The 22,483-nt window shown below is 41.9% G+C and overlaps 1 protein-coding gene across 5 annotated transcripts in view; it reads left to right on the forward strand.

Annotated features, from left to right (window-relative positions):
• myh10 (myosin, heavy chain 10, non-muscle) overlaps positions 1 to 21,060 on the forward strand; it is a 56,255-nt gene extending 35,195 nt beyond the window's left edge. For 3 of the 5 annotated variants that reach the window (XM_084340252.1, XM_084340254.1, XM_084340253.1), the window contains 29 exons: positions 1,052 to 1,166; positions 1,436 to 1,498; positions 3,972 to 4,165; positions 4,426 to 4,547; positions 4,635 to 4,704; positions 5,394 to 5,554; positions 6,326 to 6,434; positions 7,203 to 7,334; positions 7,466 to 7,672; positions 7,865 to 8,002; positions 8,226 to 8,349; positions 8,750 to 8,921; positions 12,385 to 12,597; positions 12,704 to 12,848; positions 12,965 to 13,171; positions 13,320 to 13,424; positions 13,726 to 13,878; positions 14,364 to 14,612; positions 14,704 to 14,916; positions 15,019 to 15,231; positions 15,380 to 15,541; positions 15,992 to 16,120; positions 16,318 to 16,406; positions 16,698 to 16,821; positions 16,987 to 17,076; positions 17,246 to 17,364; positions 17,600 to 17,708; positions 17,818 to 17,990; positions 18,284 to 21,060. In XM_084340252.1, coding sequence (XP_084196378.1) covers positions 1,052 to 1,166; positions 1,436 to 1,498; positions 3,972 to 4,165; positions 4,426 to 4,547; positions 4,635 to 4,704; positions 5,394 to 5,554; positions 6,326 to 6,434; positions 7,203 to 7,334; positions 7,466 to 7,672; positions 7,865 to 8,002; positions 8,226 to 8,349; positions 8,750 to 8,921; positions 12,385 to 12,597; positions 12,704 to 12,848; positions 12,965 to 13,171; positions 13,320 to 13,424; positions 13,726 to 13,878; positions 14,364 to 14,612; positions 14,704 to 14,916; positions 15,019 to 15,231; positions 15,380 to 15,541; positions 15,992 to 16,120; positions 16,318 to 16,406; positions 16,698 to 16,821; positions 16,987 to 17,076; positions 17,246 to 17,364; positions 17,600 to 17,708; positions 17,818 to 17,990; positions 18,284 to 18,431 — 4,248 coding nt within the window. In that variant the 3' untranslated portion in view covers positions 18,432 to 21,060. The remainder of the gene's footprint in view (positions 1 to 1,051; positions 1,167 to 1,435; positions 1,499 to 3,971; positions 4,166 to 4,425; positions 4,548 to 4,634; positions 4,705 to 5,393; positions 5,555 to 6,325; positions 6,435 to 7,202; positions 7,335 to 7,465; positions 7,673 to 7,864; positions 8,003 to 8,225; positions 8,350 to 8,749; positions 8,922 to 12,384; positions 12,598 to 12,703; positions 12,849 to 12,964; positions 13,172 to 13,319; positions 13,425 to 13,725; positions 13,879 to 14,363; positions 14,613 to 14,703; positions 14,917 to 15,018; positions 15,232 to 15,379; positions 15,542 to 15,991; positions 16,121 to 16,317; positions 16,407 to 16,697; positions 16,822 to 16,986; positions 17,077 to 17,245; positions 17,365 to 17,599; positions 17,709 to 17,817; positions 17,991 to 18,283) is intronic. The other 2 variants (XM_084340255.1, XM_084340256.1) reach the window with 1 other exon arrangement.
• Positions 21,061 to 22,483: the final 1,423 nt, after the last annotated feature.

Genomic DNA, 22,483 nt, shown 5'->3' on the forward strand with positions numbered 1-22,483 from the left:
TCTCTTCAAAAAAACACTCACCAGGATAGACACATAGGAACTATCATACTGATAGTCAAAGCTCTCAGTTGCTTTAACTTAAACCTCTGTGGCACGTCAACACATGCCTTCTAAATAAGGAATAAGTTCAGTTCCTAGAAGACTGGTGCAGACCTGAATGAATGGTATGTTTTTACGTCAGAATATATAAATGATTCTCTTACTTCTCATTGTACTTTTCTTCTGGCTTGGACCAGCTTCTTTATTTTGTCTTCATTCATATTTTCCCTCCTCAATCTTTTCCTGCAAAAATAAACAGCAAGAGAAAAGTTGCTGCTGGTTAGCGGCTCGGAATTAAACCATGACGCAAAGTTCTCCTGTGGTGGGATTTCAGGGAAATATGGAGTTTGATTTAATGACACTGTATAAAAGTGTATTTGGAGTCAGTCGTCAGTGGTGTTACGCAATTGAACGCAGCATTTGTCCTGCAGAGAGACCTGCTGAGTCGCACATCTGCTTACCATTATGTGAACTGTGTCGTTTTACACCACAATCAGTCAAACATTCAGAGATTTGAACTCTAAGAACTTTGGCTTTGGGGAAAAATCTGCTGTCTGAATCAATAAGGTGTGTCTGTTTGAAGTAGGTCACCGTTTGTCAAATGTACAAATATATATTTAGACATAACTTTTGTTGAATAAGTGTTTAAGTGTCATATGTTAGTATCATAGTAACTGCTGTTAAATAATCTCTCTCTCTTTGTCTACATTATCTGAAACAAGTTTTTGTTTCTATTACACTGATAACAATAAATACGTGTTGAGCTAACCTTAACTGAACTGAAAGTACAGAAAAGCTTAAGATTTACTTGATATCCTTGTCACATTATAAAGGTAATATAAGGGATCTTTATGTTTGTTCATTAATATAAATCAAATTAAAACTGGCAGGAATATCATTATCAGATTGTACAGAACCCAGAATATCAGCATCCTATCTGCTTCAAAAATCCAGTATCAGTGAGACTTTAATTTTGTCCATATTGCTGAGCTGTACCACTTTATTGTTACAGGTGGACTATAAGGCAGACGAGTGGCTTATGAAGAACATGGACCCCCTGAACGACAACGTGGCCACACTTCTGCATCAGTCAACTGACAAATTTGTGGCTGAACTTTGGAAAGATGGTAAGCTGCTACTTAAATATCTCTAAACACTTAAAAATGTATTGGATACAGTTTTATTAACACATCCTTTAAGATTTATTATGAATGTTTGCTTATGTAATTACCAAGCAGTATGTGTCAGTATCAGTATGCAATACTGTCAGTATGTCAGTATGTGTCTCAGTCGAGCCTACTAACAGCAGCTTTCCTTATTGAGCCAGGCCTACACATTAATGATTCCTAAGAATTAACATCACACTCCCCTCCCTGTCTCTCTCTCTGTGTTGTAGACATTCAGACCTTTCAAAGGGCTTCATTCTATGACAATGTCACTAGTCTGGATGAGCCAGCAGGTGAATGACTGGGTCGTGCTGTAGCAGACCTGGGCCAAAATAATAAAAGCTGAAAATTAACAGTTTTGGGTTGTTAAAAAACAAGCTGCTCAACGAGCTTGGTTGGCTAAATATAAGCTCTTTCCAAGCAGGTTAACTCCTTCAAAGAGTACTGGTATATTTTTGCCCAGATCTGGCTGTATGTCTCATGCTTCAGCCGGTGCCGTGTCTGTCATAGCTACAGTGGCTCCCATTTGCTTCTAGGCTGCATGGCTCCCTTGTCTCAGCCATAAGCAGTAGTGCCTAACTCCTAATACAAGTTAAAGTAGAATATAGTCACAGCTCCCTGTAGTCAAACCAGTGTGGTTTAATTTGTCTCCGTGTTTCTGTGGGCTGTCATGGGTCTTGTGATCTTTGTATGGTCAATAGCCCTGAAGCAAGAGTTTTGGATCTGGAGTCTTCATAGCTTATTTCTGTTTTTTGATGTGATACATCCACAAGCAAATTAAGTATTTGAAATTGGACTGCAGACAGTTTAATGACACTCATTTCCCGCCTTCCTCCTTTCTAGATAGGGTCACAGTGGCGGGGAATTGAAACCAGATGTTGGTACTTGGTTTGGCTCTGAGCTCGGATGCAGTGTAGACGGTCCAGACGGCCGTACATCATTTCAGTTCAAGTGTTGAAACTGCAGCTGCCTGTGGCTTAGCCAATACTTGTAACTTTCAGTTGGTTGGACATTATTATTAAACGACATAGTGAATATTTAATTGAGTGTTAAGTCAAAACTTATGAGCTACGTTATGTCATTATGTTAAGCTTTTTTTAAGTTAGTCTGCTTTCCTTAATACCAGATTATAAAGAAATGCTCTGTTTGATGTTTACATCTGGTGATATTCTGTATTTTTTCTTATTGTCAAGAATTCCTAATGTAAAACCAACACTGAATTAACTGACAAAGCCTGATTTAACTTCGTTCTTTGAGCCTTAAAGCCTCATTGTTGTTTAAAAACAAATCAATGAGGCACACAGAGCTGCAATGATTAGTCAGTTGATTATTTCAGTCATTTTTCAGGCAGAAATGTCAAACATTTGCTGGTTCCAGCTATTTAAATGTCAGGATTTGCTGCTTTTCTTTTGTCATATATTATAATTAATAAAGAGTGTTTGGATTTTGAATTGTTGGTCGGACAAAAGAAGCAATATGAAGACGTCCGTTTGGGCTCTGGGAAATTGTAATGAGCATTTTATTTTTATTTTTTTAGGATTACTTTATTAATCGTGAAAATCACAAATATTTTTTTGGGGGGAAATTACTAAGCCTTGTTAACAAATGAAACTATATACTATAGACTTCAGCAATTTAGTACAGCATGTTCAAAAACTTGGAGGACTTGTAAGAGACAGAAACAAATTGTCAGAATTGATTCAGCAGAGGGTGAGATAACGTGACATACTTGAGGTCAAACTGTATCAGGACCCTACATTTCCATAATGCTGCTGTATGCCCACGTCTTTTCTGTTTTTCAGTTTTAATTTTTTGTTGTCTCAAAGCCCAAGCTGAAATGATCCACGTGATGACCCATGAGTCAGTTTTTCACAATTGACAAAGCTCCCCCCAACTAAAATTTCATTTCTTCAATTTCATATTGATTAATCTGCAGTTCACAATTATTATAATATTCTACAAAACATCAGAAAACCGTCAAGATGTGCATCAAAATCATCAAGGTGACGTCTTCAAACTTTAAAAAACCCAAAGATACCCAACAATCGTAAAGCAAGAGAAGAAAAAACAACAAATTCTCACATTTGAGAAGCTGGAACCACCGAGTATTTCGCTAATTTGGCCTGAAAAATAATTTAAATTTATTATTTGATTTTCAAAGTAAATTTTCTCACGATTGACATGTCAATTTATGACTAATCGCTGCAGCTCTAGACATTATACAACTGTCTTCACATACTGAGTAGGACTAACCATAACTAGTCAACTGATCTTCACATGTAAAATTGTTGGAGTGCCCTTTTTAATATAAGTTAAGAACAGTGATATTGTAATATTTTTGCATCTGGTGTTCACAACCTCATAAATATTGCCAAATATTGTTTAACATGTTGAGAAGAGATGATTTTCCTGACAACATGTTGACACAGGTTTGGGGTCATTAGCTGTAAAATATTACAGAGTATTAAAGAAAGTGCTTCTCTCCAGCGTACCACAACATGTAGAAACCTGTATGTACAGACCCTTAGGCTTAGGCATAGATAAGCTACATGCTGCATCTCCATCTGCAGAATCAAGCCGTAGTTATTGAGACTTTGGATGCTGCTTTGTTGGACTGCAGTTGTTCGACAGTAGTGTGTAATGTCTTTGTCATCCACCTGCACTTGTACGTGTAGCTACATTGTTGCTACGGCTGCTTCAAAAGTGCTTCTCTGCTCCCTCCGATGTTTTCCGGCTCTAACCAGTTCTCTCCGTTTCCCAAACCAGTCGACCGTATCGTGGGTCTGGACCAGGTGGCAGGGATGAACGAGACCGCCTTTGGTGCCACCTACAAAACAAAGAAGGGCATGTTTCGTACAGTGGGACAGCTCTACAAGGAGTCGCTCACCAAGCTCATGGCCACACTGAGGAACACCAACCCCAACTTTGTGCGCTGCATCATCCCCAACCACGAAAAAAGAGTAAATGCTTAAACTTATTTGTGAGAAACTTTGTGTCAATGAGTGGAAAGAGACTCTTTTTATTATATTATGACTGATTATCCCTTTAGCATCTTATGGCTACTGTCAAGGATCCTTTCCAAGGAAATCTAGAACTGCTGAACCGTCGACCAAAAGAATATAAAAATCTTGGAAAAGGTCTATGACCTTTGCCCTGTACCCCACATCCCTAGAAAGGTATATAAAGTATACAAACAGACAGTATTTGTGTTTTCCTTCAGGCTGGTAAACTGGAGCCTCACCTGGTTCTGGACCAGTTGAGGTGTAACGGAGTCCTAGAGGGGATCCGCATCTGCAGACAGGGTTTCCCCAACCGCATCGTCTTCCAGGAGTTCAGACAGAGGTAACAAACGACAAAGAAGCCTTTTGGACTTTGGAGAAAAAGTTTGCTTTATTTTCAGATTATGTTTATTTTCTCTTTTGTTTACAGATATGAGATCCTGACACCTAACGCAATTCCCAAAGGATTCATGGATGGAAAGCAAGCCTGTGAAAGAATGGTAGTGTTTCCGCACAACTACTGCCTTGATCATTAACTGTTTTACCAAGAAGTACCGGGAACTGTGGAACCAGAGGAACTCAGGAACTTATCTGCGAACTGAAAGTTAATTTTGTGCGTTTAGATCAAATCTGAAGAACCATGAAGATTTACAAATTGAAAGAGGGCAGACAGATGACGTGAATAAAGTTCATCCTGACTTTGATGTTTGAGTTTGATGTAAAGGAGACATGCAGAAGAGAAATGGGAGACTGGAAACTTCAGAGCGCCCATTTCTGCTGAGTGTTTGATGTTTAATTATTTCTGCTTTTATACATGACCACCATAAAAGTGGAAACTATCAGAAAATGTAGTTTTATATCTCTCATTCACTCTCTAGCTTGCTGTACAAGGAATGTGAACTCTGACTAGAGTACTTAAGTACTCACGTTGCAGAAGCTGTGGTGCCAGTATTTGGTTAATCATTGATTCACAACAGTCATAACTGCAAACTCTGCCCCGGAATCAGAAAATACTCCACCACATGCAGAGAATATTTTTACACCTGGAGCTGTCCTACAGCAACTCTTCAGTCCCTGGTTCTTCTGTGATTTAGTTCCTGAGTTCCTCGAAAGGTTCCTCATAACCTGGAAAAGAAGGCGAATACTCACTTAGTTGGAATTAAAATTCTTAACAACTCTTCATTCATAGATCCACGCCCTGGAGCTGGACCCCAACCTGTTCCGTATTGGTCAGAGTAAGATCTTCTTCAGAACTGGTGTTCTGGCTCACCTGGAGGAGGAGCGAGATCTGAAGATTACTGACATCATCATCTACTTCCAGTCTGTGTGCCGTGGATACTTGGCACGCAAGTGAGTGATCAGTTTTTTTTCACTCAAACTATTTCTAAATTATGTATCTGCGTTTGGATACCCATGATGCTTTTAAGGACAGTGATCCAATTACCCAAACCACCCCAGAAGTGGTCTGAGACACAAATCATCCGTAAATGCATCTACTGTCAAGTGACAGATGTACTGTAGACTTAAAGCTCCTCCAGCGAATGTTACTTTAAAGAACAAAAAAAAAAAGAAAGTACTGAAGTGCCTGTCGTGATCAGCATTTATAACAATGATGGACGGACTGTCAGGTGCTGATGGTGTTTTGTTAGTCCCTCACTTAAAGCAGCTGTAATGGATAGTTTTATAATGACATTACACAGGATTATCACTTGAGTCTAGACTTCTTCTCAGACAGTTTGACTGAGCTTTTTAATGAGTTTCAGCTCATTGTTTTGCAGCTACAGAGGCAGACATTTCCTTCAGGAGATGATGGAAACCAAATACAGAGCTAAGAGAGAGTGAACACTGACCTAACATTCTTCTTAGGGACAGAATAGTGTCACTCTGTTACTCTGTATGTGTGAATACCAACTTTTATTGAACAAATTCACCATGTTAACTTCAAAGCTGATGATATGTCAATCTTGTTTTTGCTGCCTGCACGTGGCATTGATGCATTTACAGCATATCTCTAAATGCAGCATCTCCTTCGTCCTAAAAACACTGCAGACTTCTTTACACTTCTCTCACACCCAGCATTGATTTGTCACCTGTTATTTTCCCATGTTTTTCTTTCTTTAGAGCCTTTGCTAAGAAGCAGCAGCAGCTAAGTGCCCTAAAGGTCCTCCAGAGGAACTGTGCTGCTTACTTGAAGCTGCGACACTGGCAATGGTGGAGACTCTTCACCAAGGTGAGAACCATGACATCTACATCCCCCAACAAACTACTTCATACACAGATAATACACCACTCTAAGTCTCTGCTTTATTTGGTGATCAGAGCCCAAATTAGTGATTGCATGCCTCAGGTAAAAAAGGACTAAACTGGCCATAAAGAATACAAATCGAATACAATCGCTCAACTAGTTCTTATCAGCTGATCAGGGTAATCAGGGTATCTGCAGATCAGAAACAAGCATTGAATTTATTTCCCTAAAAAAGCCTCAGATAGTATTTATTTTCATTTCTTAAGAATATCTGTTCTCGCCTGCCGTAGGCAATAACATTGTTTTTTTTTTTGTTTTTTTTATGTTACTGAGGGCCGTTGGGGAAAAAATACACACCTATAAAAAACAGACTACTAGTAGATAATGTAGCTCGGAAGCTCAACTAATCAGAATCGGCATATATCAATTTTAGCCAAAAGCTAGATCTGGTTAAATCAGTTATGTTTTAATTCCTTCATCCATTTAGCCATTTTCTGCTGCTGGTCCCTGTCAGTTGATTAAATATATTAAAATGATTTTTTGCTGTATACAGCTAAGAAGCATTGACAAAAAGATAGATGCCAATAAATTCATGTAGTTAATTAAGAATTGTAGACTTCATTGTCCCTACTAGTTTTCTGTCATTCTTTGACCAGTACGACCGTGAAAAAGGGCCTTGAAATGCATCATACGTGGTATTAAAAAGGTAAAAACTGCAGAGACCCTGTAACGGCTGATTTTTTTCTCTCTCAGGTGAAGCCTCTGCTGCAGGTCACCAGGCAGGAGGAGGAGATGCAGGCCAAAGACGAGGAGCTGGTCAAGGTGAAGGAGAGACAGCTCAAGGTGGAGAATGAGCTGGTGGAGATGGAAAGAAAACACCAGCAGGTAAACATGTCCTCTGTTACTGAAAGTAAATGTTTTTCCTTTTTCACAAGCTGTTATAATTGTAATGAAACGAGTCGTGTATGTGAGGTGGCTGGATGCATCTCATTCTTCAAACTGTTCCTTCTCTCCAGCTCCTAGAGGAGAAGAATATTCTAGCAGAGCAACTCCATGCAGAGACGGAGCTGTTCGCCGAGGCCGAAGAGATGAGGGTTCGTCTGCTTTCTAGGAAGCAAGAGCTGGAGGAGATCCTTCATGACCTGGAGTCCAGGGTGGAGGAGGAGGAGGAGAGGAACCAGAGCCTGACGAATGAAAAGAAGAAGATGCAGTCGCACATCCAGGTACATATCTCCAGCTATTAAAACTTCACCTCCACATAAACACAAACCTCTCTCCTGATGCGGACATCTAGCACATACAGTATTAAATTGATGTGATGAATTTGATTTGTACTCTTTGCTTGGGTTTAATGTGTCAGACTTCCATCACTTTATAAACGTCAGCATCAACCTCACAAAATGAATTCTCTCCAGGACCTGGAGGAGCAGCTCGATGAGGAGGAAGCTGCACGACAGAAGCTTCAGCTGGACAAAGTGACGGCTGAATCAAAGATCAAGAAAATGGAGGAGGACATTCTCCTGCTGGAGGACCAGAACTCCAAGTTCCTCAAGGTGAGACGATGAGTATAAAAATGTCAAAGTATGAAGTGATAAATGAGGCATTTAATGGTGTTTTGGATGATTCTACTTGACATACACTACCAAAGTAGAAGTTACATTGCTTTTATGAACACTTTGTGTCGTTGATGGTTGTTTAGTCTACTTTTCACCTCCATATGGAAGTTCTCTGTCGTGAAGCCTCCAGTCTAACACACACTTTGATTGGACCCGACAGGAGAAAAAGCTTCTGGAGGACAGGATCGCCGAGATGAGCTCCTCGCTGACAGAGGAGGAGGAGAAAGCAAAGAACCTCGGCAAGGTCAAGAACAAGCAGGAGATGATGATGGTCGACCTGGAGGGTAAGTTACTGTTACTGGCTCCATTTTGTGTCAAAGAGCAGAGAAACCTTTACTAGAGCAGACACAAAGCAGGCTGGAAAAATCAATGAAAAGTATCAAACAGGGTCAGTGGATGCTGCACTTAAATGAACTGTCCTCGCAGCAAGAGGAAGAAAAAGGTTCTCTGTTGGAGCAGAACAACACATAGGTCAGATACAGGACATCCAGTATGACTGTTTAGCAAAGCAGCTTATCTGATTACCATTAGTTGTGTCAGGCTGTCAGCAATTAGGAGTTGGAGGGTTGTCTGTGACCTCACCTCTTTAGATTTTTTTCTACCCAAACGCTTTTTTGCAATAATTATCGATCGTGTTTGATTTTGCATTGTATTTATGATACATGTGATTGTGCCTCCCTGCAGAGCGTTTAAAGAAGGAGGAGAAAACTCGCCAGGAGCTGGAGAAGGCCAAACGCAAACTTGATGCTGAGACGACTGACCTGCAGGACCAGATAGCTGAGCTTCAGGCTCAGATAGAGGAGCTGAAGATCCAGCTGACCAAGAAGGAGGAGGAGTTGCAGGCTGCTCTGGCCAGGTCAGTGATACAAAGGAGAATCAGTAAAAGTAACTGTCCAAACTGAAAGGAGTGCATTGAGCACATCCTACGAAATATAAAAACACTGATAATTAAAATGCAAACATGAGGTTTTTAGCAGTGAACAATAAGCCAGAGCTTTCTCATTGATGTATTCATTAAAACACGCTGGGTGCTGTAATAATAAACACTGAATAATACTATAATTTGTTCATACAAATATTATATGTTCTTATTGGACATTAGATCCTTAGGTTTGCATGAATCCTGATGGGACAGAAAGAAGAAAGGATAGAAAAAAGCGATGGTTCACTTTGATACTTGTGATGGCCGATTAGGACGCTTTCTTTTTATTCAACTCAGAGTTACACTGAATACAGAGCGTTTATGCTAAACCCGTCAACGTACAGACTCTTCTCCCGTTTCCTCTCACATGTACCATTGTGGAACATAATGATACAATTACTGGAAAGGGGAAGAGAGGATATAAAGAAAATGAAGAGAACATTGATAAGAAAAAGAGATCCCTTCATGTTGGAGAGACTTTTTATTATGAAAGTATTTGATCATATGACTCCAGTGGAATGAAGCTCTCATCTAAACATAATTTTAGGTCTTTAAACCTACATTTTTAAAATTTCAGTTTAATAAAATCCTTCTTCTTGCCAACAATTAAGCAAATGCTATTAAAGAATATTAAATTATTGTTCAGTGGCTGTTCATTGACTGGAAGCTGTTTGACCTCAGGCTCATAGAAATACAAAAATAAGAATTACTTGATGACAGTTTGCCTTACATATTGTTTTTGGAAATGTTATATAACACTCATACATTAGAAAAGACTAACATCTGACCCTTCTCAATGATAAAGATACAGTACAGCTCAACAGCTGTTCAACTGATTTTGAAGAAAGCACATGTATTAAATCAAAAGCCTCATACTGAAGTGTACCAAACACACTGAAGTGTATTTTTACAGGCACTGTAGGCAGATGTACCTCTGAACTTACATCACTTCAAACCTAAACTGGTCTGGTTTAATATCCCGTGTTAGTGGAGTTGCTCATTTTAGTTTTTAATGCACGACTCCACTTGCATCCTCTCACTAGTGCAGTAAATCCCATCTCCATGACAACTGCGCTCCACTGATGTGCAGCCAAGTCAACAACAGAGAGACCAAAAATAAACAACAGCGACTACGTTTACTGTACATGCACTTGCCCTCTTAAAAAGAGGCAATATTCCTACTAAGCTGTTTACATACACAAACATTTCCTGCATACATATTACATTCATCCACGCATACTTTAATTAATATGACCAAACATGATGTTTATCACGTCGAAATATGGAAACGTGGAACTGTTTGAGCCGCTTGTGCCATTTTGTGTCTTTGTTTTAAACCACTGATGGACTTACTTGATTGCTGTGCACCCACAGCCACCCTCCTTCATTCCTTCACCCACCTCCTTGAAAAGGTTAGTGTTGCGATAATTGCACGTATCCGGAAACCTGTTCATTTCCAGATCTTTCATAATGGTTAAAAATAGATATAATTCTCCTTCCGACCAGAAATTGGGGCTATTATTTTGGGCATGCATCCCACACCAGCCTAACTGTTGAATGGTTGGTTTGTGTAAAACACATCCATGACAACGCACAGAACTGTTCGCAAACAGGAAACAGGCTGTGTGTCTCACATTGCAGTAAAAACCCCCATCGATTATCACTGTATACTGTACGTGCTGTATACATGTCCGAAGAATGCTCCTAAAACCTGAATAGTATCGGCATATCCCACAGTTCTCAGTCGAAAAATGTTACATTCAGAATAAGGCGAATATCCGAACAGAATACGCTGTTAACCTGACATGTACAATCTGGAATAATACTCTTCAGCTGCTGCAGTCACTTTTTTTCCCCCGTCTATAACTCACCTCAGTCCCTCTCTGCTCCCAGCTGCAGTGTTTGTCTTCGGTGACACCGGCTGAGATCTTTTATCTCAGAGGCAGCCGTATCTGATTACAGGCAAATTGATGTTGATTGATGCTCTCGGTGTCGGGCTTTGCAGTAGTTTTTCCACATGAAGCAATAAAGAGCTTGGCTAAACCAGGCAGTCATTTCACACTGAAGGAAAAACTGTGTGATTAGCTTGTGTTTATTTATCGTCAGATGAAAAAAATCAAATTTAGCTCCGTCCTTTACTTATCCAGATTTTCCACATGGTGGGAAAAATAATCCGAGCAACACATCTGGTGTCATATTTAATTGTTTTCCCATGTAGCCGTCCTAAGACTGCATACAGATGAGGTAAACAGCTGTTGAGGACGTCGCTCTGAAGGTCAGCTCAGATTATTTTAATGTGGCCTCTCAGCAGTTCTCTCCTCACACCAGGCCGACGGTGGAGACCTCAGGGATCGATGGGAAACGTCTGTCTGACTAATTTCACAGGCAGAAATCATCAGTTTAGTCACAGCTCCAGATAATTAAGCTTTCATTTAACTTGATGAGCCTCATTTTGAATTCAGCAGCTATTCTGAGAACAATTGTGTTATCTTTGTTTGGAAAATGGGGAATTACTTTTATATGGGAGTCATTAGTGCCTTTAATCAACACTGTGGTGTTGCGTTAATGATATAACTGAATCATTATGACACTCAGTGTGTTTAATCAGCGGTAAGAGAGGAATGTTACAGGAGTGTCACAGCCAGCATGAATTTCACTTGGCCTCTCTTCCAGCTGCAAACAAATAAACAGTCTCACAACCCTACAGAGCATGCACACACACACACACACACACACACACACACACACACACACACACACACACACACGCATTGCGGACAGCTTCAGCAGTGAACAGCTCACCACACTGCCACCCTGTGTGCACTGGTGGCCTCATTTCAGTTTAAAAAATGACATCATGACTTGCTCTGCATTTAAGGCACACATCATTCATCATCATTACTTACAACAGACTGTAAAAGTTATAATAATTGAATGTGTTAAATTTACATGACTGTGTTCTTGTGTGGTTATCTTAAGGACCAAAATATCCTCAAAGATTTCGAAGGAAAACTAAAATATTAAAGCTGAAAAAAGCTAAATAGAATAGAATTCAGTATTTTCACTAAAAGATATTAACGGAAACCTTAAATAACTAAAAATAAATGAAATGTAATTTCAAGTCACAGTTTTAGGTAATTACTTTTAAATGGCAGCTAAAGTGTAAGTGCTGTAAGAACGAGAAAATCAGTGTGCTCAGTTTGGGGTTCAGCATCTTTCCCAGGGATTCTTCGACATGCAGTCGGAAGGAGATCAAACCACAGACCATCCAGTCAGTGAACGACCCGGTCTACGTCCTGAAACACAGCCATGCCCCGATTTTCATTGATCCATAACGAGGAAGACTAAGTTGAAAGGTAACGGTCCATAAAATAACTTGTGGACTTCTGTGTCTCAGGAGCGATGAGGAGACCGTCCAGAAGAACAACGCCTTGAAGCAGGTTCGGGAGCTGCAGGCCCACCTATCTGAGCTTCAGGAGGATCTGGAGTCGGAGAAGATGTGTCGAACGAAAGCTGAAAAACTCAAGAGGGACCTGAGCGAGGAGCTTGAGGCTCTGAAGACGGAGCTGGAAGACACGCTGGACACCACCGCTGCCCAGCAGGAGCTCAGGTGCTTGTTTACAGCTTGTTTATCAGTGATAATAAAGGGGAACTCCACAGATTTTACACAACAAAGTCCTCTCCTCTCAAGCTTCCTCCTTGTATCTGTCCTCCAGGTCCAAGCGTGAGCAGGAGGTGGCCGAACTGAAGAAGACCATCGATGACGAGACCAAAAACCACGAGGCTCAGATCCAGGATATGAGACAGAGGCACGCCACAGCACTGGAAGAACTGTCCGAACAGCTGGAACAGGCCAAGAGGGTGAGTGGGTCGTACCGGTTACACTCATGGGTTTTGTGTTTGCCTCTTTACATCAGTTATACGATACGTAGACAAAATTTAACAGAAACTGAACATTATTATTTTGTTCTGTGCAGTTCAAATCCAACCTGGAGAAGAACAAGCAGAGTCTGGAGAGTGACAACAAAGAGATGGCCTGTGAGGTGAAGACTCTGCAGCAGACGAAGACAGAGTCTGAATACAAGAGGAAGAAACTGGAGGCCCAGCTGCAGGAGTTTACAGCCAGGGCCACCGAGGTAGAGAGAGCCAAGGGAGAGCTGACTGAACGCTCACACAAACTGCAGGTAAATACCTCCACAGACATCAGAGTCGCCTAGAAACGCACCAAAAAATGAGGACAGCTTTGCTTTTTAATATTCATGGGGAATATTCATTGCATGATCTGGATCTGTTTACTATGCTCTCATCACAACCTCATATGCCTTTTGTTAGACGGAGCTGGACAACGTGTCGGCTTTGCTGGAGGAGTCCGAGAAGAAGGGCGTCAAACTGGCCAAGGAAGTTGACAAACTCAACAGCAAACTGCAAGATTTAGAGGTATGGAAGATCAGCCTCTCTGTCAATGCAAGTTGAGTGTTTCCCACAGGATAATTGATGAACCTACCAAGCAGATTTCCCTCTGTGAGAAAATATGTCCCTTGTGTAACTGTTCAAAACTAGTAACGTCACAATTAGGCATCGCTTGAAGAGTCACGTGTGAAAATGCACCTTGAATTGAAAAACATGTTCTTTAATTAGCATATAACGGGTCCTATTTAGCTATACGAACAGGTATAACAGATTCGTCCCCCTGCTTTTCTTTCATCTGTGTCTTTCCTGGTTGTGGTCTGGTGTGTAGGAGTTGCGTCAGGAGGAGACGCGCCAGAAGCTGAACCTGAGTGGCCAAATCCGCCAGCTGGAGGTGGACAAGAACACCTTGTTGGAGCAGCAGGAGGAGGATGAAGAGGCACGACGCAACCTGGAGAAACAGCTGCAGACGGTGCATGCTCAGGTATGATCGCACACAGTCACAAATGTCAATGAGTCTCATAAACATGCAGTATAGAGAGACACATATATATACTGTAGATGACCACACATACAAATGAGGCAGACACACTTTTCAGGTACCTCTGTTACTTGACTGAGTGCCAAGAGAAAGGCCGAGGGAAAGTTTCCAGCTGTGCAAACACCTGTCGTTCATGTCAGAGCAGCATGCAGACAGATTTTAAGCAGTGCAGCAAATTAAAGAGCCCATGAAGTGAAAGTCTGTCCTCAGTAGTAATATCAAGGATATAGAATAGAGACCCCTGTATTAGTATCATCAAGCTGTACCTAATAAACTAGTAAGTTTTAATGAAAGCCGAAGTGAAGTTTTGTTCTGGATTTTTGCTTTTTATTCCCAACATGTCATGAAATTCATCAGGCTACAACAATTAACAAAGTTCACTGTTATCTTTGTGTATCCACTGATTTATACATTCGGCCTTCTTATAGCTGTTTGAGACTAAGAAGAAGCTGGAGGAGGACGTGGGAGCGATGGAGGGCCTGGAGGATGTGAAGAGAAAACTCCAGAAGGATGTGGAGCTGACCAGCCAGCGTCTGGAGGAGAAGACCATGGCCATGGACAAGATGGAGAAGACCAAGAACCGGCTGCAGCAGGAGCTCGACGACCTGATGGTGGACCTGGACCACCAGAGACAGATTGTCTCCAACCTGGAAAAGAAACAGAAGAAGTTCGATCAGGTACGCTGGACTGTCAGAATGTTTCAGGAGTGATAGCTTGAGGTCAGATGTACGTCAGTGTTTTAGATTTCCGTGTGTTTGTGTACACCAGCTGCTGGCTGAAGAGAAAACCATCTCAGCTCGTTTTGCCGAGGAGCGTGACCGCGCCGAGGCTGAGGCCAGAGAGAAGGAAACAAAGGCTCTGTCCATGGCGAGAGCTCTGGAGGAGGCCCTGGAGGCCAAAGAGGAGCTGGAGAGGTTTAACAAGCAGCTCCGCGCAGAAATGGAGGATCTGATGAGCTCCAAAGATGATGTGGGGAAGAATGTGAGTGACCTTTGACCTTTTTGAAATGACACTGCTGAGTGCAAAATGTCTTTGTCCGGCTGGTTTTTGCTGACAATACGGTCCTCCTGATGCCACTTACAGGTCCATGAACTGGAGAAGTCCAAGCGAACGCTGGAGCAACAGGTGGAGGAGATGAGAACTCAGCTGGAGGAGCTGGAGGATGAGCTGCAGGCCACGGAGGACGCCAAACTGCGTCTGGAGGTCAACATGCAGGCCATGAAGGCCCAGTTTGACCGAGACCTGCAGGCCAGAGATGAGCAGGGAGAGGAGAAGAAGAGGGCGCTCGTCAAACAGGTACACAGGGCGCACTGAGGATGACCATCATGAACTGGCTGCATGTGATTTATTTCTGTCTTGAAATGAAGACATTCCTCTACACTGCTCATGCAGTACACTCATTTTGGTCTTTTCTCTTGTGTTTTTTATTTTTTTGCTCCTCCAGGTGCGTGAGATGGAAGCAGAGTTGGAGGACGAGAGGAAACAGAGAACTCTGTCTGTCGCTGCCAAGAAGAAGCTGGAGATGGACCTGAACGAGCTGGAGGGACAGATCGAAGCCGCTACCAAAGGCAGAGAGGAGGCTATTAAACAGCTCAGAAAACTGCAGGTACACACACACACACACACACACACACACACACACACACACACACACACACACACACACCTGCTCCCTGCACGGCCTTGAAGAACTATGTCTTGAGTTTTACTGGTTCTGTTTGAGTCGTATCTGTTTGTTGAGTCAGAGGTTTGTCTGACAGATCTGACACTGCGTTTTTTGGACATTTATTCACAGTGGACAAGTGAAATATTGATATTCCTGTAAAGTGTAACTCTAAATCTAAAAATATATGTCTTATTTCTGACTGACTGAGTTATGACTCTGTGTTAAGAGCTTTTAAGTCATTAAATCCTTCCATTAGCTGTGTGTCAGGCACTGCTGACGAAATCCACGGGCCAAACTGCAATAACTAACCTCCTGTTGTTTTTCCACTGGCCTGAGTGGTCACTGTTCTGCTGTGTCAGCCTTTGACCTTTTGCTGTTTCTGCTCTGTAGGCTCAGATGAAGGACTATCAGAGGGAGCTGGAGGAGGCCAGATCCTCCAGGGACGAGATCTTCACCCAGTCCAAGGAGAACGAGAAGAAACTCAAGAGCCTCGAAGCTGAAATCCTGCAGCTTCAGGAGGTTAAATTAATCCTTTTTATGTCCGATTGAAAATCTCTTTCAATCTTGTTCTGTTAATAAGCCCAGAAAAGAATGGACACTTTTTTTTATCACACTCAAGTCAGATTTCATTTCTGTATTTGATGTCCAAGAATAGGAGATGTCTCATCCCAGATCTTCTCCATACTGATGCTAATGTGTATGTGTTGTTTGTGTAGGACCATGCAGCGTCAGAGAGGGCCCGTCGCCATGCTGAACAGGAGAGGGACGAGCTGGCTGATGAGATCTCCAACAGTGCTTCTGGAAAGTCAGTATCACCTTGTTTGTACTGATTTCTTTAACAAGAATATTTGAGCTAGTGGCTTTATCATTTTGTTTTGGGGGTTTAATTTAAATGATTTAAGAGGATTTATTGACAGAAACGATGAATCTAGAGAGGGTACTTTAGGGGAGGTGAGATGAGGGTCGTTCAATTGGTTGAAATCTGCAACTTGACCATTAGATGTCACTAAATCCTACACACTGGCCTTAAGAATAATGGGTGTGAATCAGCAGACTATGTTTAAGTGAGAGATTTGAATGAAAATGTGTGTGTCAGGTCGTCACTGCTGGAGGAGAAGAGGAGGCTGGAGGCTCGTATCGCCCAGCTGGAGGAGGAGCTGGAGGAGGAGCAGGGCAACATGGAGCTGCTCAACGACCGCTTCAGAAAGACCAACATGCAGGTAAACTGACGACACAGGAGATGACAGTCGTGAAGTCTGAACGCTCAAAATCAAACTGTCAGTAATGAGGATGTTTAAATTCTCCACACATGAAGGGTATGAAGTTTACACACAGTCCTTTCTGTCTCTCGTCACTCGTCCTTCCATCCCGTCTCTCTTTCTCAGGTCGACAGCCTGAACGCTGAGTTGGCCGGAGAGCGCAGCACTGCACAGAAAAGTGAGAACGCTCGACAGCAGATGGAGCGGCAGAACAAGGTGTTGTACAGTCTGTTAAAGTCATTAGCATAGATGAATTTGCGTGATAGCATTAAACAACACAAATAGCTGGTTACTAGTCGGCTCTGTGAACATTTCAAATGACGGCTATTAAAGACTTTTTATATTTAATGCCCTTGATCCTAAAAGTTGCATGTTTTAAATGCAGGATTTGAAAGCCAAGCTGGCAGAGCTGGAGGGGACTATCAAGTCAAAGTTTAAGGCGTCCATCACTGCCCTGGAGGCCAAGATCCTGCAGCTGGAGGAACAGCTGGAGCAGGAAGCGAAGTAAGTGACCGATCTCGCCTGTTTCACAAGACGACACAGAGGGTTTTAGATCTGTTCCAGTAGATATTCTCACATATGTGATCATTGGGATGCATGTAAAGGTTGAGTGTAATTCATTGTAAGATCAAATGACATAATGACATAAATGGTGGCAGATGGTGTTATTGAAAATCTATACATAAAGTTGAACAAAGCAGAAAATAGAGATGGCAATGAGCTTTTTTTTTTCTTCTAGGGAGAGAGCAGCAGCCAACAAAATCGTCCGTCGTACAGAGAAGAAACTGAAGGAGGTGATGATGCAGGTGGAGGATGAGCGTCGCCACGCTGACCAGTACAAGGAACAGGTATTGACTCATGAGATCCGAAGTGACACATACAGATAGATTCATTTTCACCACCCACGACCTCTCACTGTCTCCGTCTGTTTCCCCCATGTGTCTGCCTTCCTGTCAGATGGAGAAAGCCAACTCTCGTATGAAGCAGCTGAAGCGTCAGCTGGAGGAGGCGGAGGAGGAGGCCACCAGGGCCAACGCCTCCCGCAGGAAGCTGCAGAGGGAGCTGGATGACGCCACCGAGGCCAGCGAGGGTCTCACCCGAGAGGTCAACTCCCTCAAGAACCGCCTCAGGTAAAAAATAAATAAATAAAAAAAACCAACACAGAAAGACTGAATAAATGGTGTGAATGTGATATACACAGTAGTGTGTCTGTACAGGTCTGATATATTACTAATTTATAAATTATAATTGTTATAAGGCTGATCTTACTGTCTGGTTAAACGAAAAGTTTGACATTTTGAGAAATAGACTTATTTGTTTTCCTGCCAAGAGTTAGAGGAGAAGACCAATACCATCTCCAAAATGTTGAACTACTCCTTTAAGCAGCAGATGTTTAAGTGTTTCATCTCTCTGGTCTGACCAGGCGCGGCGGTCCAGTCAGCAGCTTCTCCTCCAGCCGTTCCGGCCGCCGCAACCTCAACTTGGATGGTGCCTCCGTCGAGATGTCAGACGACGACGCCGACAGCCGCTCCGGCGACTTCAACGAGACGCAAACCTCTAACGCCGAGTAAACACAGTGACTCTCTCATACCTCGCTTTCCCCCTCCCCTCGCCACCACCCGCCTCACCTTTACCTCCACCTCATCCACCTGTGACCTGCGCACAGTTTCCCCCAAGAAGATCCTTGACGTCACCGTCGTCTTTTTTTTTTCATTTCAAACCACTGACTGGACAGAGGATTGGAGCGATGAGCTGTTTTTAGTAAAGCTGGGTGGAGTGCGCCTGGCAGCACGCCTCCGCCCTTTTTATATCAGTTAACACTGCAGGGAAACTCCAGCGCACTCCCCTGGAGGAAAGCCTCCAGTCCTGCAGAGTCACCGGGGCAAATGGACAACTCTGCCTCTCTCTGCTCTTCTCTGGCAAGCTGCTCGTCCTGGCTCGTCTCCCTGCCATGTATCATCTCAGCGTCATAACATAACACCGCCCTCCTCCCCCTCCTCCTCCCCTATCAGGCGTGAAGTTATCCGCTCAGCTTATTGAGAAAGTACGCATAGGTGCAAAGTGCTTTTTATACATATGAAACTCAGCGTGTGTGCTGTAGGTGGAGGCTGTGAGGTGTACACGCAGCAGTTATGTAACGTATGTGAACGCACTCCATACTGGAAATGCAGGACTACAAGGAAACGTATTTCACTCTGGTGTTGTTGTAAGTGTTCTGCTCACTTGTTGTGTAAAAGCCATCCGATACTCGACTCACTCCCTCCTCCTCCCAGTGACTCGGTTCAAAATGGAAAAGCCCAAAAACGCAGAGGCTGCTTTTTTTGTTGCATGAGTCTCCCTCTGATGTACAGACCGTTTGTTGTTCAGCTTCGACACTACAACACTACAGGAACGACTAACATCTCGGGACATGCAATAGAAGAACTCTGAAGTGAAAGTGTATTACTGTGAAACAAAAAGGTATTTTATTTTTTTCTGTCGCTTCATCTCAACAGTTAGTGAAGGAGTGTGTAGCTGGGTTTTAACTGGGAAGCTCTGAAGATGCTGGAAAATGCACAGAACTGCACAGGAAGACGTTTGAATTTTTAACTGGAAGCCAACAGGGAGCCCTTACTGGAAAAGTGGCGCTCAGTCCACGTGTTTAAATGTGACGATGATGGTTACAGCTTAGTAAAACATGTAGTTTGATTAGAAATGGAGACAGAATGAAAATAGTCTCACGACATTTCAGTGTTTGTGCCAAGCCCCAGTCTGTATTAGCATCACATCCAAGTCACAGCTAAAGCGGCCGTTTCTCTGGAGAATAATTACCTGTCGATCTAACCGCTGTTCTCGAGCAAGTCTTAAAATCTTCAACGACTCGTTTAATGATCTGAATGAAAAGAGTTACTCATTCTTGCCTGATAAAGATTAATCTTTAAATTTAAGCCAGCGTGGATGAGAAGTCCTCGGAGTGTTCAGAGAAATTGAAATTTTAAAATCTGTAAATCCATGACAACTGGTTTTGAAGCCGTTTCGCAAGTTACGACTCTTTCGTAATTGGAGGCAACACGAATCAAAGTAACAGTAAAATCTTCAAATGTCCTCCTTTTAATTTTCATACAACTTAACATGCTACTTGTTCTGACATCATCTCCGGTTCTGCTTCATCGATTGAACCTTTATTTTTTTAATCTGTCCATCATGAGTCCGACTCTGAATGACTTTACGTTCATGCTGGCCAAGACGTTAAAATAAGGAAGACTATGTAACACCTTCAGAACAGCTGTAAATGTTTTTTCCCCCAGAGATCGCTCTGTATTAATTTTCTAGGAAAGCTCCGACAGTATCTCTGTGATTTGAATGATAATGATGAACAAACTTGGGCTGGTTTGTGCCATGACTTTGAGAGTTGAAGCCTGACTCCTCAGACAACCGACAGACCTGTTCAAGCACTTAGTATTCACAGGTTGTCTGAAAATAAAGTTTTATTTCTTTGCAATTTTAGCCCGAGTCCCTTTAACAGCTTTTTTATCAAAGTGAAGTACAGCAGCCACCTCGACAGTTAATGAAAACTACATGCCAGAGTAATCCATCCATCGACTCTTCTGTCTTCTCTTGTATTCTGGACGTGCAGATTAAGATGGTTGTCTACGGTTTCCCCCTTCTCAAATGTTAACAGGAAGTTTCTTTAAAAGTGCCTTAGACACTAAATAAGAACATAAGTGGGCAACGATTTCAATACAGATGTGAAGCAGAAAAAAACCCCCAATGAGATAAAACATTCAACACTTAATCCTTTTTTCTTTCTTTTGTATTTTTGCTGTGCTTCATATCATATCCGCTGTGTATCTCCGTGTTCATAATAACCTGTTTGGGTCAGACTCAGTATCCAGTATGATTAACCACATGAGAAGCGGAGCCCTGCGCTGCTGCACCATCTCCCAACATGATGTCTCTACTCACAGGTGAAGGGTTAGTTCTGAGGTTATTTTGGGGAAATGATGCACAGCACAGGATTTCATCTGGTTCGAAGCTTTATCATCCACAAGTAGATAACTCATTCTTATTTTATTATTATTATCCAGCTGGCTGTTGACAACCAGGCGTTCAACTGCAGATACTCCCATCATATTATTTCTTGTATACCTGTATTTCTAGACGGTAATTTTTTTTGTTTTGTTTGTTTTTGTAAAAGGAAAATAAAGCATATTCATTGTAGCTGTGAGACTGTTTGGGGTTGTTTTTGGATCAGACCTGTAGTGATACTAGAGCTGCTTTCTTATTGTATCAGTCTCGTCTCAGTGTCACCAGTGTTTGGACTTCTAGTGTTTTACAGCCCAACATCTCTCGCTGTAGCAGACACTGCTCTGCTTTCAGTCATATACTTTCACAGTTAGCTTTTAAAATTTACAAGACTATACTCATTTACAATTCTATGATCCAATAGTAGATTGTCAATTAATAAATCAACAGAAAAATGATCATCTACAAACTGTCAAAATGCCAAAAAAAGAGCAGTTTTCAGCCTCTCAAATACAAATATTTATTTATTTTCTATGATTATAAATAGAATACATTGAGGTTTTGGACATTTACGGGACATGAAGACATCACCTTTGAGAAACTGTCCATGGACACTTCTCACGTTTCTGACATTTTATAGACTCAACGATTAACTGAGATCATTGTCATGTTAAATAATAATGAACAGAATGTGACCCAGTAGTGCGCATACCTCCGCTAAAGGCCATTCATAAATACCAGCCACAGAAATAGGCCTGATTTCTTTCATCGACATCCATGAATTATTTCCTGGAAAATGTCTAAAAATGCCTAAAAAATCTCTCTAAATGTTAAAGAAAGTGAGAAAAAAAAATTCAAAAAGTTAATTGGGACTATTCTGGGCCGGGACCCATCCTTCATCCAAGTTTGTTGGTTTTTGTTGGTTGGTTGGTTTGTGAGCAGGATTACACAAATGGACACAGGTGAACACACCCTCCTTGGCAGAGTAATAATTGTTAGTTTCATGTTCTTGACACATTTTCTGAATCCAAAGGACTGTACAAAACTCAAAGCTTGGACTTAAAGGGTAACTGATGTTCAACAAATGCATCTCAACGTGAAAAGACCAAATGCAGCTATGAATTGATTATACAGTATTGCTGTCAAAACTATGAAAAAACAACTGAGCCACGCTGAAGCACGTTTCATCACCATAAACATGGGCGCTGCAGTCAGTCCCACACATCATCGTGCTGCAGTAAATACTCACTATGCGACCAAACGTGTATTAATCCACTGCTGAAAATAGTCCCTAACAAATCCTCCATTTACTCCAGACTGACTAACATTAGCTAAAACTACAGTGCCCAGCTATTTTAAGAAGTGACTGTCTTTCATTGTTTTTTGAGAAAAAGAAAAATGTGTATAATGTCGTCTGATCCACAGCTGTGGTTGGCCTTCCTCATCAGGTCCAGCTAACAAATGAAAAGCATGCGAGTGTCAGCAGGGGGCTATGAGGTCACTGGTGTTGACAGAATGCACATGTTGCTCAATCACATTAATGTTCATCACTTAAAGTTGGAAGAAGAAACAAGTTTGTCTGAAGAAAAAAAAAAAAAAAAGTCTGCAAGAGTCGTCC

The sequence above is a fragment of the Pagrus pagrus genome (genome assembly GCF_965226575.1).
Source record: "Pagrus pagrus genome assembly, chromosome: 2".
NCBI classification, from domain to species: domain Eukaryota; kingdom Metazoa; phylum Chordata; class Actinopteri; order Spariformes; family Sparidae; genus Pagrus; species Pagrus pagrus.